Source organism: Folsomia candida, unplaced genomic scaffold (assembly GCF_002217175.1).
Source record: "Folsomia candida strain VU population unplaced genomic scaffold, ASM221717v1 Fcan01_Sc001, whole genome shotgun sequence".
In the NCBI taxonomy this organism is placed as follows: Eukaryota; Metazoa; Arthropoda; class Collembola; order Entomobryomorpha; family Isotomidae; genus Folsomia; species Folsomia candida.
Genome location: NW_019091193.1, coordinates 26,717,223 through 26,733,097, shown reverse-complemented (window position 1 = coordinate 26,733,097; position 15,875 = coordinate 26,717,223). Strand labels below are relative to the sequence as shown.

The window sequence follows — 15,875 nt, the reverse complement described above, 5'->3', positions numbered from 1 at the left end:
CCTCATGTGTTCCTCGTGTTCCTCATGGTTCCTCGTGTTCCTCATTGTTCCTCAAGGAACAAGCTTGGAACACCTTGGAACACGTGTTCCGGGTTGTTCCTCATGTGTTCCTCAAGGAACAAGCTTGGAACACCTTGGAACACGTGTTCCGGGTTGTGTTCCTCGATGTTCCTCATGTGTTCCTCGGTGTTCCTCATGTGTTCCTCAAGGAACAAGCTTGGAACACCTTGGAACACGTGTTCCGGGTCGTGTTCCTCGATGTTCCTCATGTGTTCCTCGGTGTTCCTCATGTGTTCCTCAAGGAACAAGCTTGGAACACCTTGGAACACGTGTTCCGGGTCGTGTTCCTCGATGTTCCTCATGTGTTCCTCGGTGTTCCTCATGTGTTCCTCAAGGAACAAGCTTGGAACACCTTGGAACACGTGTTCCGGGTCGTGTTCCTCGATGTTCCTCATGTGTTCCTCGGTGTTCCTCATGTGTTCCTCAAGGAACAAGCTTGGAACACCTTGGAACACGTGTTCCGGGTCGTGTTCCTCGATGTTCCTCATGTGTTCCTCGGTGTTCCTCATGTGTTCCTCAAGGAACAAGCTTGGAACACCTTGGAACACGTGTTCCGGGTCGTGTTCCTCGATGTTCCTCATGTGTTCCTCGGTGTTCCTCATGTGTTCCTCAAGGAACAAGCTTGGAACACCTTGGAACACGTGTTCCGGGTCTGTTCCTCATGTGTTCCTCAAGGAACAAGCTTGGAACACCTTGGAACACGTGTTCCGGGTCGTGTTCCTCGATGTTCCTCATGTGTTCCTCGGTGTTCCTCATGTGTTCCTCAAGGAACAAGCTTGGAACACCTTGGAACACGTGTTCCGGGTCGTGTTCCTCGATGTTCCTCATGTGTTCCTCAAGGAACAAGCTTGGAACACCTTGGAACACGTGTTCCGGGTCGTGTTCCTCGATGTTCCTCATGTGTTCCTCGGTGTTCCTCATGTGTTTCCTCCAAGGAACAGCTTGGAACCCCTTGGAACACGTGTTCCGGCGTCGTGGTTCCTCGATGTTCCTCATGTGTTCTGGTTCCTCCGGGATCTCATGTGTTCTCAGGAACAAACTTGGAACACTGGACCGTGTTTCTCGAGTCCGTGTTCCTCGATGTTCCTCACTGTGTTCTCATGTGTTCCCAAGGAACATGCTTGGAACACCTTGGAACACGGGTTCCGGGTCGTGTTCCTCGATGTTCCTCATGTGTTCCTCGTATTCCTCTTTGTTCTCGGTGTTCCTCATGTGTTCCCTCAGGAAAAGCTTGGATCACCTTGGAACACGTGTTCCGGGTCGTGTTCCTCGATGTTCCCATGTGTTCCTCATGTGTCCTCAAGGAACAAGCTTGGAGCAACCTTGGAACACGTTTCCGGGTCGTGTTCCTCGATGTTCCTCATGTGTTCCTCGGTGTTCCTCATGTGTTCCTCAAGGAACAAGCTTGGAACACCTTGGAACACGTGTTCCGGGTCGTGTTCACGATGTTCCACTGTGTTCTCGGTGTTCCTCATGTGTTCCTCAAGGAACAAGCTTGGAACACTTGGAACACGTTTCCGGGTCGTGTTCCTCGATGTTCCTCATGTGTTCCTCGGTGTTCCTCATGTGTTCCTCAAGGAACAAGCTTGGAACACCTTGGAACACGTGTTCCGGGTCGTGTTCCTCGATGTTCCTCATGTGTTCCTCGGCGATCCTCATGTGTTCCTCAAGGAACAAGCTTGGAACACCTTGGAACACGTGTTCCGGGTCGTGTTCCTCGATGTTCCTCATGTGTTCCTCATGTGTTCCTCAAGGAACAAGCTTGGAGCACCTTGGAACACGTTTTCCGGGTCGTGTTCCTCGATGTTCCACATGTGTTCCTCGGTGTTCCTCATGTGTTCCTCAAGGAACAAGCTTGGAACACCTTGGAACACGTGTTCCGGGTCGTGTTCCACGATGTTCCACATGTGTTCCTCGTGTTCTCATGTGTTCCTCAAGGAACAAGCTTGGAACACCTTGGAACACGTGTTCCGGGTCGTGTTCCTCGATGTTCCTTATGTGTTCCTCGGTGTTCCTCATGTGTTCCTCAAGGAACAAGCTTGGAACACCTTGGAACACGTTCCGGGTCGTGTTCCTCGATGTTCCTCATGTGTTCCTCGGTGTTCCTCATGTGTTCCTCAAGGAACAAGCTTGGAACACCTTGGAACACGTGTTCCGGGTCGTGTTCCTTGATGTTCCTCATGTGTTCCTCGGTGTTCATCATGTGTTCCTCAAGGAACAAGCTTGGAACACCTTGGAACACGTGTTCCGGGTCGTGTTCCTCGATGTTCCTCATGTGTTCCTCGGTGTTCCTCATGTGTTCCTCAAGGAACAAGCTTGGAACACCTTGGAACACGTGTTCCGGGTCGTGTTCCTCGATGTTCCTCATGTGTTCCTCGGTGTTCCTCATGTGTTCCTCAAGGAACAAGCTTGGAACACCTTGGAACACGTGTTCCGGGTCGTGTTCCTCGATGTTCCTCATGTGTTCTCGGTTTCCTCATGGTTCCTCGGTGTTCCTCATGTGTTCCTCAAGGAACAAGCTTGGAGCACATTGGAACACGTGTTCCGGGTTGTTCCTCATGTGTTCCTCAGGAACAAGCTTGGACACCTGGAACACGTGTTCCGGGTCGTGTTCCTCGATGTTCCTCATGTGTTCCTCGGTGTTCCTCATGTGTTCCTCAAGGAACAAGCTTGGAGCACCTTGGAACACGTTTTCGTGTCGTGTTCCTCGATGTTCCTCATGTGTTCTCGGTGTTCCTCATGTGTTCCTCAAGGAACAAGCTTGGAACACCTTGGAACACGTGTTCCGGGTCGTGTTCCTTGATGTTCCTCATGTGTTCTCGGTGTTCTCATGTGTTCCTCAAGGAACAAGCTTGGAACACCTTGGAACACGTGTTCCGGGTCGTGTTCCTCGATGTTCCTCAGGTGTTCCTCGGTGTTCCTCATGTGTTCCTCAAGGAACAAGCTTGGAACACCTTGGAACACGTGTTCCGGGTCGTGTTCCTTGATGTCCTCATGTGTTCCCTCATGTGTTCCTCAGGAACAGCTTGGCACCTGGACACTGTCCGGGTGTTCTGATGTCCTAGTGTTCGTTTCCTCATGTGTTCTAAGGAACAAGCTTGGAACACCCTTGGAACACGTGTTCCGGGTCGTGTTCCTCGATGTTCCTCATGTGTTCCTCGGTGTTCCTCATGTGTTCCTCAAGGAACAAGCTTGGAACACCTTGGAACACGTGTTCCGGGTCGTGTTCCTCGATGTTCCTCATGTGTTCCTCGGTGTTCATCATGTGTTCCTCAAGGAACAAGCTTGGAACACCTTGGAACACGTGTTCCGGGTCGTGTTCCTCGATGTTCCTCATGTGTTCCTCGGTGTTCCTCATGTGTTCCTCAAGGAACAAGCTTGGAACACCTTGGAACACGTGTTCCGGGTCGTGTTCCTCGATGTTCCTCATGTGTTCCTCGGTGTTCTCATGTGTTCCTCAAGGAACAAGCTTGGAACACCTTGGAACACGTGTTCCGGGTCGTGTTCCTCGATGTTCCTCATGTGTTCCTCGGTGTTCCTCATGTGTTCCTCAAGGAACAAGCTTGGAACACCTTGGAACACGTGTTCCGGGTCGTGTTCCTCGATGTTCCTCATGTGTTCCTCGGTGTTCCTCATGTGTTCCTCAAGGAACAAGCTTGGACACTTGGAACACGTGTTCCGGGTTGTTCCTCATGTGTTCTCAAGGACAGCTTGGACACCTGGAACACGTGTTCCGGGTCGTGTTCCTGATGTTCCTCATGTGTTCCTCGGTGTTCCTCATGTGTTCCTCAAGGAACAAGCTTGGAGCACCTTGGAACACGTTTCCGTGTCGTGTTCCTCGATGTTCCTCATGTGTTCCTCGGTGTTCCTCATGTGTTCCTCAAGGAACAAGCTTGGAACACCTTGGAACACGTGTTCCGGGTCGTGTTCCTTGATGTTCCTCATGTGTTCCTCGGTGTTCATCATGTGTTCCTAAGGAACAAGCTTGGAACACCTTGGAACACGTGTTCCGGGTCGTGTTCCTCGATGTTCCTCAGGTGTTCCTCGGTGTTCCTCATGTGTTCCTCAAGGAACAAGCTTGGAACACCTTGGAACACGTGTTCCGGGTCGTGTTCCTTGATGTTCCTCATGTGTTCCTCGGTGTTCCTCATGTGTTCCTCAAGGAACAAGCTTGGAACACCTTGGAACACGTGTTCCGGGTCGTGTTCCTCGATGTTCCTCAGGTGTTCCTCGGTGTTCCTCATGTGTTCCTCAAGGAACAAGCTTGGAGCACCTTGGAACACGTTTTCCGTGTCGTGTTCCTCGATGTTCCTCATGTGTTCCTCGGTGTTCCTCATGTGTTCCTCAAGGAACAAGCTTGGAACACCTTGGAACACGTGTTCCGGGTCGTGTTCCTTGATGTTCCTCATGTGTTCCTCGGTGTTCATCATGTGTTCCTAAAGGAACAAGCTTGGAACACCTTGGAACACGTGTTCCGGGTCGTGTTCCTCGATGTTTCTCATGTGTTCCTCGGTGTTCCTCATGTGTTCCTCAAGGAACAAGCTTGAAACACCTTGGAACACGTGTTCCGGGTCGTGTTCCTCGATGTTCCTCATGTGTTCCTCGGTGTTCCTCATGTGTTCCTCAAGGAACAAGCTTGGAACACCTTGGAACACGTGTTCCGGGTCGTGTTCCTCGATGTTCCTCATGTGTTCCTCGGTGTTCCTCATGTGTTCCTCGGTGTTCCTCATGTGTTCCTCAAGGAACAAGCTTGGAGCACATTGGAACACGTGTTCCGGGTTGTTCCTCATGTGTTCCTCAAGGAACAAGCTTGGAACACGTGTTCCGGGTCGTGTTCCTCGATGTTCCTCATGTGTTCCTCGGTGTTCCTCATGTGTACCTCAAGGAACAAGCTTGGAACACCTTGGAACACGTGTTCCGGGTCGTGTTCCTCGATGTTCCTCATGTGTTCCTCGGTGTTCCTCATGTGTTCCTCAAGGAACAAGCTTGGAACACCTTGGAACACGTGTTCCGGGTCGTGTTCCTCGGTGTTCCTCATGTGTTCCTCAAGGAAAAAAAATCTTTCTTTGGTGATGATAGATTTTTGAGAGATTGGTAATGAAAGATTTTTGCAGTAACGAAAGACAGGTAATTGCAGAAATTTTGGGGTAACGAAAGACTTTTGGGAAAATGAGAGAGTTTTAGGGCAACATCAAAATTTTGGGCACTGTGAGATTTCTGGACGCTAAAGTTTTCAAAATTCCTAAAGGACGGTGAGGGTTAAAGTCTGAAAACGCTAGCGTATAAGGACGGTGGGCGCTAAAATATAAAAGTGGACGCTGGGACGCCATTGTACGAGGACGTGGACGCTAAAATATGTGGAACGTTGACTTTGTTCATATTCAATTAAGACTCGCCGGGTTTTACAATAATCCAATCTCGCCCTAGCCAAGTTGCATTCCAGTTCGTGTTTGTAATTAAGGTATTATCAAAATATTTAAAGTGCAATAATTCTTCATTTGTTTTATATTTGCCAAGAAATTACAAATGCGCAAACTGCTCATGTACATTTCCTACTTGGGAACAAACTATCAGTAAGTTATCCGGCATAGGCTGCAATTTGCAGTCTACAATTTGTAGAAGATTACCTGAATCATCAGAGTCTACTGATAAGACTGATGACTAATAATTAACTATACTTAAAGTGGATTAGTTATGTGATGTGCGTGTGGAGCATAATAGCGAGAAACCCTGACCTCCGGGCAATGCAATAATGTTGCTAAAGATGAAGGGGGCGGTTGGTTTCTCGCACCACACGCACTAACTCACTATAAGTATAGTAACTAATCTCATTTAATTTGTATAATATCAAATATATGTTCTGCAGGGGACTACAATTGCTAACCAGCAGAACAGTGAAAGGGGACTTGAGAAGAGTCGTTCCGGAGTACCACACGGTTCAAGGAGTTTTAGAACAAGCACTGAGGAAAGTGTTGCAATTAAATGAGGTCGCTGTCCACAACAGTTCGCGTACCGACAGCGGTGTTCATGCCTTATCTTCCACCGTCCAGTTTGAAGTCAGCGATAATGACTTTTCCGTCTCCCCCTTCTCTCCAGAAAAAATATGCATGTCTCTGAATTACTTTTTGGAAAAACACCAGACGGATATCCGTATTCAAAGAGTGGCAGAAGTTCCAATTGAATTTAATTGTCGGAATGCTTATTCAAGAACTTATAATTACAGGATAGCTTTAGCTAAAACCAACGGTAATTTTAATCAACATTATAAACTTATTATCGAGAGGTATGCATGCTACTTAAGTGAGTTAATTTTATGTGTTGCAGATTTTGAAAATTGTTATTCATTTATGAAATTAAGTGCTTTCATGCCGATTACGGAACTATATAAAGCTCAAGTTGTACCACAGCCATTTGATGTAGAAGCCGTTCAGCAAGCTTGTCGAGTATTTCTAGGAAAATGGAATTTCCGAAGTTTTGCGACTTTTGCCACAACATCCATTAAAGGAAGAGGGAACAGAGAACCTTTGAAAGAGGAGGATCTGATAAAAACAATTTTCAAATTTTCATTTTCAAAATCTAAGATTGACTTCGAAAATTTTGACGTGCCGACATATTATTACCGGGATCCGGCTTGTAACAAGTTGGACTTTTATGATTTTCATGTTGAAGGAAGTGGGTTCCTTCGAAGACAGGTATAAATTTGAATTTATGCATAATATGATAATGTACATTGGTGATGGGAATGGGAATCTACAACCTCCGTTCGTATTAATTCAAGTCCCAATGTCCCATTAATTAAACCACACCCATGTATTCCGACGAAGCCTTCTCATTAATTAAGTACTCTATTTTTGAATGATTGTACAGGTTCGGCGAATGGTGGGAATTTTGTTGGGAGTAGGACGAGGAATTATCTCATCCAATGATATTTTACAATTGTTGAGCAATCCAAACGACAGTTCATGGCCAGGGTGTATTTCTGGCTCTCTCCCAGAAGGTTTATTTCTAAAATCTGTGAACTATAAACATATTGATATTCTCAGAGGGCCACTTTCATAGACTATGCGTCCTTCTATCCATTCTGCTCAAACAATCAAGTAAGCTCTATTGATGTATTCAACAAAAAATTGTTGTAAGCAGAGCTTGTTCCAGAATGGCTGCTGAGCAAAACCCAGATTTAAAAAATGACGGTTTAAATTCCTCAACTACTCCATCGTCCTTGCAAGATCTATTACTTTCGAAAATTAGAAAGGGCTTGAAGCCGACAGAAACAAAATTGACAAAAACTGATGGCGTCATAACTTTACTTGAAAATAAAGGATCGGATCCTATAGTAGGTAGGAATAGCTCAACATTTCCGAACCGTGGGTATGGATTCGTAGTAGACACCAAACCAGATTTCAGTGTTGGAGAAATTCGTCCGTGGCTTTTTATTTCTTCTCAAGACGTTCCAAGTGATGTGAGTTTAATTTCTCATCATAGAATAACTCACGTCTTATCTCTACTTTCTGACTTTGAATTGGACAGCGCCGTAAATCTTTTGATTAAATCTCATTTGGTGCTGGACGTCTTCGATGAAACTAACTTTGACTTATTATCTAGTCCGATAATTAGTGAAGCCCTGGAATACATTCACAAGTGCAAGTTGCAAAACGATCGCCTGTTAGTTCATTGCAACGCTGGCTTATCTAGAGCTCCCTCAATTGTCATGCTCTACTTGATGAAGATGGAAAACTTGAAATTTGAAACTGTTTTCAAACAAATTAAAGCTGCGAGACCTCATGCAAATCCAAATGCCGGATTCCTTCAGCAGTTGAAATCGCTTTATGAGTGAGAAGGAAGCTAAAGTGTGCTGTGTCAGTGAGTGCGAAAACTGAATGTTCTATAACGTGCATAAATTTTAAGATATTTTTATAAAAAGTTGTCTGTTCTTTTACAAAAATAGTTTTTTGTATGTAGTAGTGATTTGTTTTGTCAGTCAAAAGTTTTCACTTTCACCTGTCGTCAAATTTTCTAATAGTTTGCAGTGACAATTTTTAGACCTAAAAATGGAGCGATTGGAGCCCGAACAGGTTTGTCCATTCCATAATATTTAAATACGTAATTAATTTGCAGTCTAAAATTTAGACTCTAAATGTCTAAATAGTCAAGACGAGCACAAAATTTGCAATAAGATAATTATTTATTAGGAACTTTAATTGATTTTACAGGGGAAAACACTGGATTGGATGTACGATGGTCCGAGTGCTCTTGTTAATCGAGAAGACTATCTTTTGGGGAGGAAAGTTGACAAATCGTTTCAAATGCTGGAAGCAGCAGAAAAAGGGAATAGTGCTTGGTTATCAGAAGCTGAAAAAGGTATCAAAAAATTTAAAGTATTTAATCCGGTAAATATAGATATACTAACGCAATTAATAAATTGTAACCTTTCCACTGCTAGACTTGACTCCTCAGTCCATCTTAAAACCGTCAGGAACTGGTGGAGCAGTCGATGTTGTCAGGAAAATTAAAGATGACCCTTTATACCAAATCCAGAAAAAGGAACAAGAATATCGCAAGCAGATACTACAGAACCCAGTTTTATTAAAGAAAATCCAACAACAACACGGCATTGTTTCTGAAGAGAGTTCTACATCCAAAAAAAGTAAAAAGGTTAAGAAATCTAAAACTAAAAAGCACAAAACGAAGGACAAGAATAGCAGTGACAATGATACTAGCAGTAGCAGCGATGAAGAAATTAACCAGTTACTCAAGTCCTTAACAAATTCAAAAGACATTACCAAATTATTGGGTTCCCAATCTTCAACAGCAACTAAAGGTCACCACAAAGATAAACCCACCAATGAAAAAGGACAAAGGCAACGACGTCATGATTCTGATAGCGATGATGAAGACGATAGACGACGACAAACTAGAACCAGGTCTACCGATACTTCATATCGAAGGAGGAGAAGAAGTCGATCTCATTCTCGGTCTCCTCAACATCACTGTGATCATCGTTTAGATAAAAGGGACTGTGACAGGAGTCAGCGAGATTACAGAAGAGAAGTGGTCGACGAGCGATATCCAAGGACTTCCACAAGTCGCGATAATAGGTACGGTAGCATTAGAAGAGAGGTTAATTTAACATCCAACAGGCCACACTCTTCCACGAAGAAAAAAATGGACGAAGATGAGATGGAACGTAGGCGACAAGAAATGATGGGAAACGCAAAAGAAAGAGACGAAGAGAGACAACGCATCGTAGAAAAACATCGGGAGGAAATTCTAAAAGAGCAAGAATTGCTTGAAAAGAATCGAAAAACTAACAAACATGCAACGTTTATAAGGTATGGCATGTCAATCTTTCACTGGAGTATTTAATGCATTTATATTATTAATTGAATTCAGGTTTTACAACTGTTTTTTATATAGCAAACAACTTGCGGATGCAGCTAGCACTGGTAGTGTGGAACAACGAGTCAGATCAAACGCTTATAATATTCAAAGATCAAAGTTTTCAATGGACACCAATTTCGCCAGACGATAATTTGTCCGGAAAATTATCTATACGTGTGAGTTTTTACTAATCTTGAATTTAGGGTTGAAAAATACTCGTGTACTCGTACTCGCACTTTTGGGGCAGTAGGGAAAATGGTTGGCTAAGCGGCGTGGGTTCGATCCCTGCCGACACTCAATTCTTGAGCCTTGATGTCTGGGCAAGAGGTCGCTGTTTGTATATACGCGATACTCTAATCATTCGAGGCGATATAAAAAACTGTTGTTAATCCCACTGAGGATCTATTCTTTAAGTGATTCATACATCAGTTACATTTTTGCATTACTTTATTTATGATAGCAGTTTATACTTGTTAAAATTCTATATAAATATTTAAATTCATTCAATTGACATGTTTTGCTCGACAGGTCGGTCGGAGTACTCTGCATGAGTGATCACACTCGTCTCGTGTTGTTATAAAGTACTACGTAAAAGCAATAAGTGTTACATACATATGTATTTGAAATCAAGTAATACTTCGTCCAACGATTTAAAAAAATACATATTTACGTGTTGTTATGTGAAAGAATAAATGTAATAAAGTATGTATTTTGTACTCGAAAACTGAAATATTCTCTAGTTCAGCTACTATAATTTCGATTTTTGCATGAGCCGAACTATCAGGTGATAGGTAGGTATTTAATATATCCATTTGTCAAGAACTTTGTACATTTCATTATGGACGACTCAAATTCAACAACGGTACGGCAACTAACTAGGTATGGCTAGAACATGAATGAATACAAGATGGACTAATTTAAAGAAGTGAAGGCTATATTATACAGGGTGTTAATAAAGTCCGATCCCATTTTTCCTGTAAAAAAGTGAAGGCTAGTATAAAAAAAAACTACCCGTGATACTTACAAAAAATGTTCGACATATTTACCTTAGTATTTGGTCTTGTTACCATTTACTTTAACCATGCCCTCAACTCTTTGTTTAAGGCTCTGTGCTAATTTTTCCAATGTGCCTCTGGAAATCGAATTCCATACATCTTGAACTTTTTTTTACTAGCTCTTCCCTCGTCCGGGGTTGTGGCTCTTTGTATACATTTTCCTTAAGTATGGACCACTGGTTCTTCAGGGGATTCAAATCTGGGCCGTTAGCGGCCCACACCCCCTTGCTCCAGACCGTTGAAACTTGCGTCTTGATGAGACTCAAACTCGCTTTTGCTGTATGGGCTATAGCACCATCCTGCATGAAAACTATTTTTCTTTCATTCGGAAATATTTCCTTGTTCCCCATGCTATCGAAATAGATAGGTAATATTTTTTCCATATAATGCTTTGCATTGACTGATTTGCCTTTTGGTATGATATGTAGAGGGGTCACGCAACGTGCACAAAATCCACCCGCTACCATAACTTTAAGCCCGAATTTTGGGATCGCTCTTGATGGTACATCCGATTTGTTTTCTGTCCTGTAACGAACATTTTGTTGGTTCAATTTTGGATATAGTTCAATAATAGATTCGTCAGTCCAAAGGATGTGACTGCGCAATTCTTCACCAAGTCTTTTTTCACTCAAATGGGCACTTTTCTGAAGGAGTTCTTCAAATTTCAGACGGTCATCGATATATTTTTGTGACATGAGAGGTTTTTTTGGTTAGTTTGTAAGCTGTGTGACCCCACTTCGTAGTTTTCACAAATTTTTGCACGGTCACACAGTTAATTTGCTTCTTCTTCTCTTTATAGCGTTTTGAGTCATTTAACTCCCTTGCTCAATTACGTAATGAACTACCGGTTTTCTTGCAAAGTCTGTTTTTAATCATTCTTTTTGTGGTAGGTGACACCTTTCTGGGTCGCCCTGGTCGCTTTTTGTCGTGGACAAAATTTGTATTCTTCCATTTCCAAACAGTTCTGCGGCTGCAGCCCAATTTTTGCACAATTTCTGTAGGTTTAAGCCCCTGCTGATGCAATGTTTGTATCTCAACTCTAAGATTCTCATGACTTACACGTTTAGTTGTTCCTCCCATGGTAAAAATTTGAAATAAATAACTTCACTGGTTCAAAAGTTCCAGCTGAATTTGTAACAACCACGCTCCAAAAAATGCATGGGATCGGACTTTATTAACACCCTTTATATATTAAGTTTCATTGCATTCCAATTTTAGTGAAAGTAGTGTAAATTACAAGGAGATTCTGGATCGAATTAGTTCTCTTCAAAAGCATTTCAAGGAATTATCTTTGACGTTGACTGAATACAACGCCAAGAATATCTTGTTAGTTTAATTATCAATTTACATACATATGTACATGAGATTTATATTGTTACCTCGTTGCTTTCTTATTGTATTCAGAGTCCGTGACAAAAGCGACGATATTGCAAAATGTCTGATGAAGTATAGACATGTCGAACCCTTCAAAACAACCACATCTCACTATGCAGTGCAACTCGCAGGAGAAATTCTTGGGAAAATTGGCGATCATCAGTTGCACAAAAAATACTGAACAACCATAATGCTCACCGTTTAATGAGCACGGCTGAGCTTATGTCCTTGCATAATTTATCTTTCAGAACGGCGGCCATTCTTCGTGTAGAGAAGAAGGTGCTGCCTAACTTGTCGAATTACAAGAACATTTGCAAGTTTGTCAAGGGGGAGGTGACCAGCGCAATGACAGCTCAGTCCCGAGTTCTCTCAAAAAAGAAGCTGGTGAAAGCGTTTAGTGAAAAGGCAAACTCTGTTCCTCACTATCGACATGCAAGGGTGTGTGAACATAGAAGAAAATTAGTTATAGCGGAGCAACAATAATCTTACTAAAATAATATTAAACTTTTATATGTATGCAGCCTGATGCTGAGAAGCAGTATGAGAATGCAATGGCGGAGTTTTCCAGACTCACGTCATTGTCACAGGACCAAGTTATCAAGTTTGAACACCAGCGTTTGATAGATTTGAAAGATTCTCTAGCAGCATTCTTTAAGATTGAGATTTCTAAACACGCAAAGTCGCTCGAGTTACTTACTGATGGATATAGGTTCATTCACAGTATTGACGAAAATGCAGATTTGGACGTACTACAGAATATGTTTAATTAATTTTGATAGCTCTGATCATATATATGTATGTAGTTTACACAGGGATTTGATGGTTGTAGGTACTGAAGAAGCGCCTCCAATTGAACATGGCGTTCCCCATAACTGAGGACTTCCAACGTAGTGAACAGTCTCAAACCTCAGTAATGAACGAAACGAAAAGATCCAGGGGCGAAGAAAGCGACTCTTCCTACGAATGCTATGAGAACGACGATGCCGAAATTGGGGAAGACGAACAGACCGATAGATATGAACCAGAAATTCAGCAAGCAGGGAAACTCAGTAGTAATCGCCGCTCTATGAATAATTGTAATAAGAATCCAAATGTTAAGTCTTCAGGAAAACATGGAGTTAATGCAAAAATCATTTCTTCTAATGCAAATACCTACAAAACTACCCATCGACACCACAACTCACATAAATCTTCGAGAGACGCTATTCAAAAAGGAAGTGACAATTCTCCATCAACTGTGGTACATACACATACAGAGGGGTGGGACAGAAGAAGGAGCCACTTTGCCTAAATTTATTGCGGCCTTATTATTCGTTTGTGAAGTTTGGTAATTGGTTCAGTGTGAAGCCCTTTAGTTTATCTAACGAGCCTCAGTCGCTTTTTCCAACCAGTCATGACCTTTGACACCATTTTCAGAGTGATTCTGCACCACTCGTCCTGAACACTTTTCCAAAGTGCATCAAAACGTGAGCGTTTTCCTTTCAAGAAGGCTCCGTTTTAAGTACCCGAATCCAAAAAAAACATCGGATTGATATCAGAGGAACTAACGAGAGTTTCTATAGTAGGAATAATTGTTATACCCAAACTTTTTTAAAAATCGTTCGCGTAGGCTGCTATTTTGTGAGAAATAAGTTGGGTTGAGAGCATGATCTCGGGATTTCCTACGAGTCACTTGCTGTAGGTCATTGTGAATGACTCTAGAAATGTTCTCCTACTAACGTTTAACATTTTCGCCATGCAACTTTTAGTTGGTGGATTTACCGTTTTGGCGAAAAATTGATTTTCCGGATACACTTTTTGGTTCAAGCGGATCTTGGGTATCCTTTCCGTGGGGGTGGAGCTCTAACCGCTTTTTCCCTTCGCTTGATTCCAACGTTTTTAAGTACATTAGAAACGTACTTTCGATCGACGATAAATCCATTTGCAGCAAATTTTCTAACAATCGCTCTCTGGCTCAATATGTCGTTGGAAAACACTTTTATGCGTGCCTCGCACTCTGGGGGTGCTGTAGGGGCATTTTTAACCGTAGGGAAAATCTGAATAGTGCTAAATTTTCGTTAACTATCTGGGTATGACATATGCAAATTTTGAAAATGCCGCGACTGTGCATCACACGCCACCCCTAAAATTCTAGTGGCTCCTTCTTCTGTCCCACCCCTGTACTTTCGAAAGTTTAACAATTTTTCTGATAGAACTTTCGAACTTTTTGCATGCCATAGGTAAGCACTAGGACAACTTCAACTATTCATCAAACTGACAACAGGTTAGGTTTCACAATGTCATCGTATACAAAGCGACCTGCTTCAAGCTCGTCTCCACGTCCGTCCGAAAGTTTAGCTCAACAAGCGTTATCATCGTCAGCTCACCAACGACCGTTCACATCCCCAATATCTGCAGCATTCATGGGACGAAGAGTTACATTTAATGAAACTGTAGAGAGTCGAGGCAACAGTGACCGGCATGCAGATCTGAAAACTCAAAATCTCCACCGAAAGCAGTATCCCACCCAAAATGAAAACTACACGGAAAGAAAGCAGAGCCTAGCAAGGGGCATTTGTATGAAAATTTAAGACGATAATATTCTCAAAGATGTGAAGTGTAAATTATTTAATTACGCACCAATCAAAGCGTTTAAAATAAATAACGTGCGTATTTTTCTAGATTAACTAAATTCCTAAACCAATTAACTACTAAATGTATGCGCATTTCCGTCAATAATACGACACTAACTTTGACTTATCACATCACCGTTATTTTTTAGAAGTAAACGTTGATTTAACTCTATTAGATACGCAGTGCTAATGTGATCGTAAAATATGCAAAATAATTATACACGTGATTGTGACATACGTAGTACATGTACAGGTGAACCACTGCATGTCTTGCCTTACTTTGTCGCCTCGGGTTTGTATTTTTTTTACAAATAATAAAGGATTCTCTCTGCAAAACTGTTAATATGTTTAGTTGGCTACATATACACACGTTTGTATATGTACATAAATACATATTTGAGTGGCTTTAATAAAATTTGACCAGGGAGTTGATGTACAAACCGCAATGGAAATCCATGCAGTGCATCCTGCCTGTAACATACAAAAAGTGTGTAAAAGCATTTCTCATTTGAATATTGCTGAATGCTGACTACACACAAAATAAAGGTGTATTGCACAAGTGTATGAACACTGAATAGGATCTCAAGTTGAGATTCTATTCAGGATTTTAGGATTTTGGAGGAAATTCCTGCAAAAATCACTCTTTACATATTTAGCCAGATATGATGAATGACTAAATAAATGCTGATAAAAAAAGTCATCCCATATAAATTGATGTAGTGCAGTCATCATATGCTTTCACCCCAACTCAAGTAATCGACAGAGGTATTTATTGAAATGCATGGGCGTTCATTATTTATTGCAGGCGAACGGAATCTATTTTTATCCGAAAACTCTTCCAAACGAAGGAAGATCGGCGATCTGGTCGCAAAAAGAGAAAGACGGCAAGTTGTTGGGATAATTCGTTGGACAAACAATGTATGTACTCTTTGGAGAAATCTTGTTGCTGGTGGTGTGGGAGAAATGACTGGAGGCAATCCCATTTCATACAACCCTTCCATTAAAGACTCCAGCAGCAGCAGCATCGTTTATTCCGGTATTCGTATCATGCAACTTTTGCCACTTTTCCATATAGCAGCACCGCACTTTTGTACAAGTTATCCTTGCATCGGGGGTAGTTGCCCTCTGCGGAAGAGCCCTCGTGGAGTCTAATAAAACAAGCACCGGTTTCGAAGGATTTTTTGTGGGGCTCCCCACCAACCAAACTCCACCACCACCAACACAAACCCTACGTCCGTCCGTTCGCCCGATGCAATACGAGACGAACGCGTTGAGATGATGTCGGAGACTCGTGGGAGAAACCCGTGGTGTAGTAGCACGTCGAATAGCCGTGTTGCTATTCGAAATATCAAATGTTTCACAATGCACCCACGATATTCCTCTCTCTCTCACTTTC

The 15,875-nt window shown here is 42.5% G+C and overlaps 4 protein-coding genes across 6 annotated transcripts; all 4 read left to right on the top strand.

Moving 5' to 3' along the window:
- The first annotated feature begins 5,379 nt into the window (after nucleotides 1–5,379).
- On the top strand, nucleotides 5,380–7,150 carry LOC110862957 (tRNA pseudouridine synthase A). Its single transcript, XM_035855229.1, has 4 exons — nucleotides 5,380–5,633; nucleotides 5,927–6,306; nucleotides 6,385–6,752; nucleotides 6,928–7,150. The coding sequence occupies exons 1-4, from the start codon at nucleotides 5,587–5,589 to the stop codon at nucleotides 7,117–7,119; spliced, it is 987 nt and encodes a 328-aa protein (XP_035711122.1). The 5' UTR covers nucleotides 5,380–5,586; the 3' UTR covers nucleotides 7,120–7,150.
- Nucleotides 7,151–7,177: 27 nt separating this feature from the next.
- LOC110862969 (dual specificity protein phosphatase 19-like) lies at nucleotides 7,178–7,928 on the top strand. The gene has a single exon (XM_022112176.2). The coding sequence runs from the start codon at nucleotides 7,214–7,216 to the stop codon at nucleotides 7,892–7,894; it is 681 nt and encodes a 226-aa protein (XP_021967868.1). The 5' UTR covers nucleotides 7,178–7,213; the 3' UTR covers nucleotides 7,895–7,928.
- Nucleotides 7,929–7,945: 17 nt separating this feature from the next.
- LOC110862940 (pre-mRNA-splicing factor CWC25 homolog) lies at nucleotides 7,946–10,154 on the top strand. Of its 2 annotated transcripts, none has more exons than XM_022112153.2 (5): nucleotides 7,946–8,132; nucleotides 8,271–8,418; nucleotides 8,501–9,389; nucleotides 9,451–9,614; nucleotides 9,967–10,154. In XM_022112153.2, the coding sequence occupies exons 1-4, from the start codon at nucleotides 8,109–8,111 to the stop codon at nucleotides 9,587–9,589; spliced, it is 1,200 nt and encodes a 399-aa protein (XP_021967845.1). In that variant the 5' UTR covers nucleotides 7,946–8,108; the 3' UTR covers nucleotides 9,590–9,614; nucleotides 9,967–10,154. The 2 variants fall into 2 exon arrangements, with proteins under 2 accessions (XP_021967845.1, XP_021967852.1); XM_022112160.2 differs by having other exon boundaries at nucleotides 7,959–8,132; nucleotides 9,475–9,614.
- A 1,428-nt stretch (nucleotides 10,155–11,582) lies between these two features.
- On the top strand, nucleotides 11,583–14,815 carry LOC110845562 (protein FAM92A). 2 transcript variants are annotated; one of them, XM_035846408.1, is made up of 5 exons: nucleotides 11,583–11,819; nucleotides 11,898–12,305; nucleotides 12,389–12,613; nucleotides 12,697–13,107; nucleotides 14,087–14,815. In XM_035846408.1, the coding sequence occupies exons 2-5, from the start codon at nucleotides 12,072–12,074 to the stop codon at nucleotides 14,435–14,437; spliced, it is 1,221 nt and encodes a 406-aa protein (XP_035702301.1). In that variant the 5' UTR covers nucleotides 11,583–11,819; nucleotides 11,898–12,071; the 3' UTR covers nucleotides 14,438–14,815. The 2 variants fall into 2 exon arrangements, with proteins under 2 accessions (XP_035702301.1, XP_021947700.2); XM_022092008.2 differs by having other exon boundaries at nucleotides 11,583–12,305.
- The last annotated feature ends 1,060 nt before the right edge of the window (nucleotides 14,816–15,875 follow it).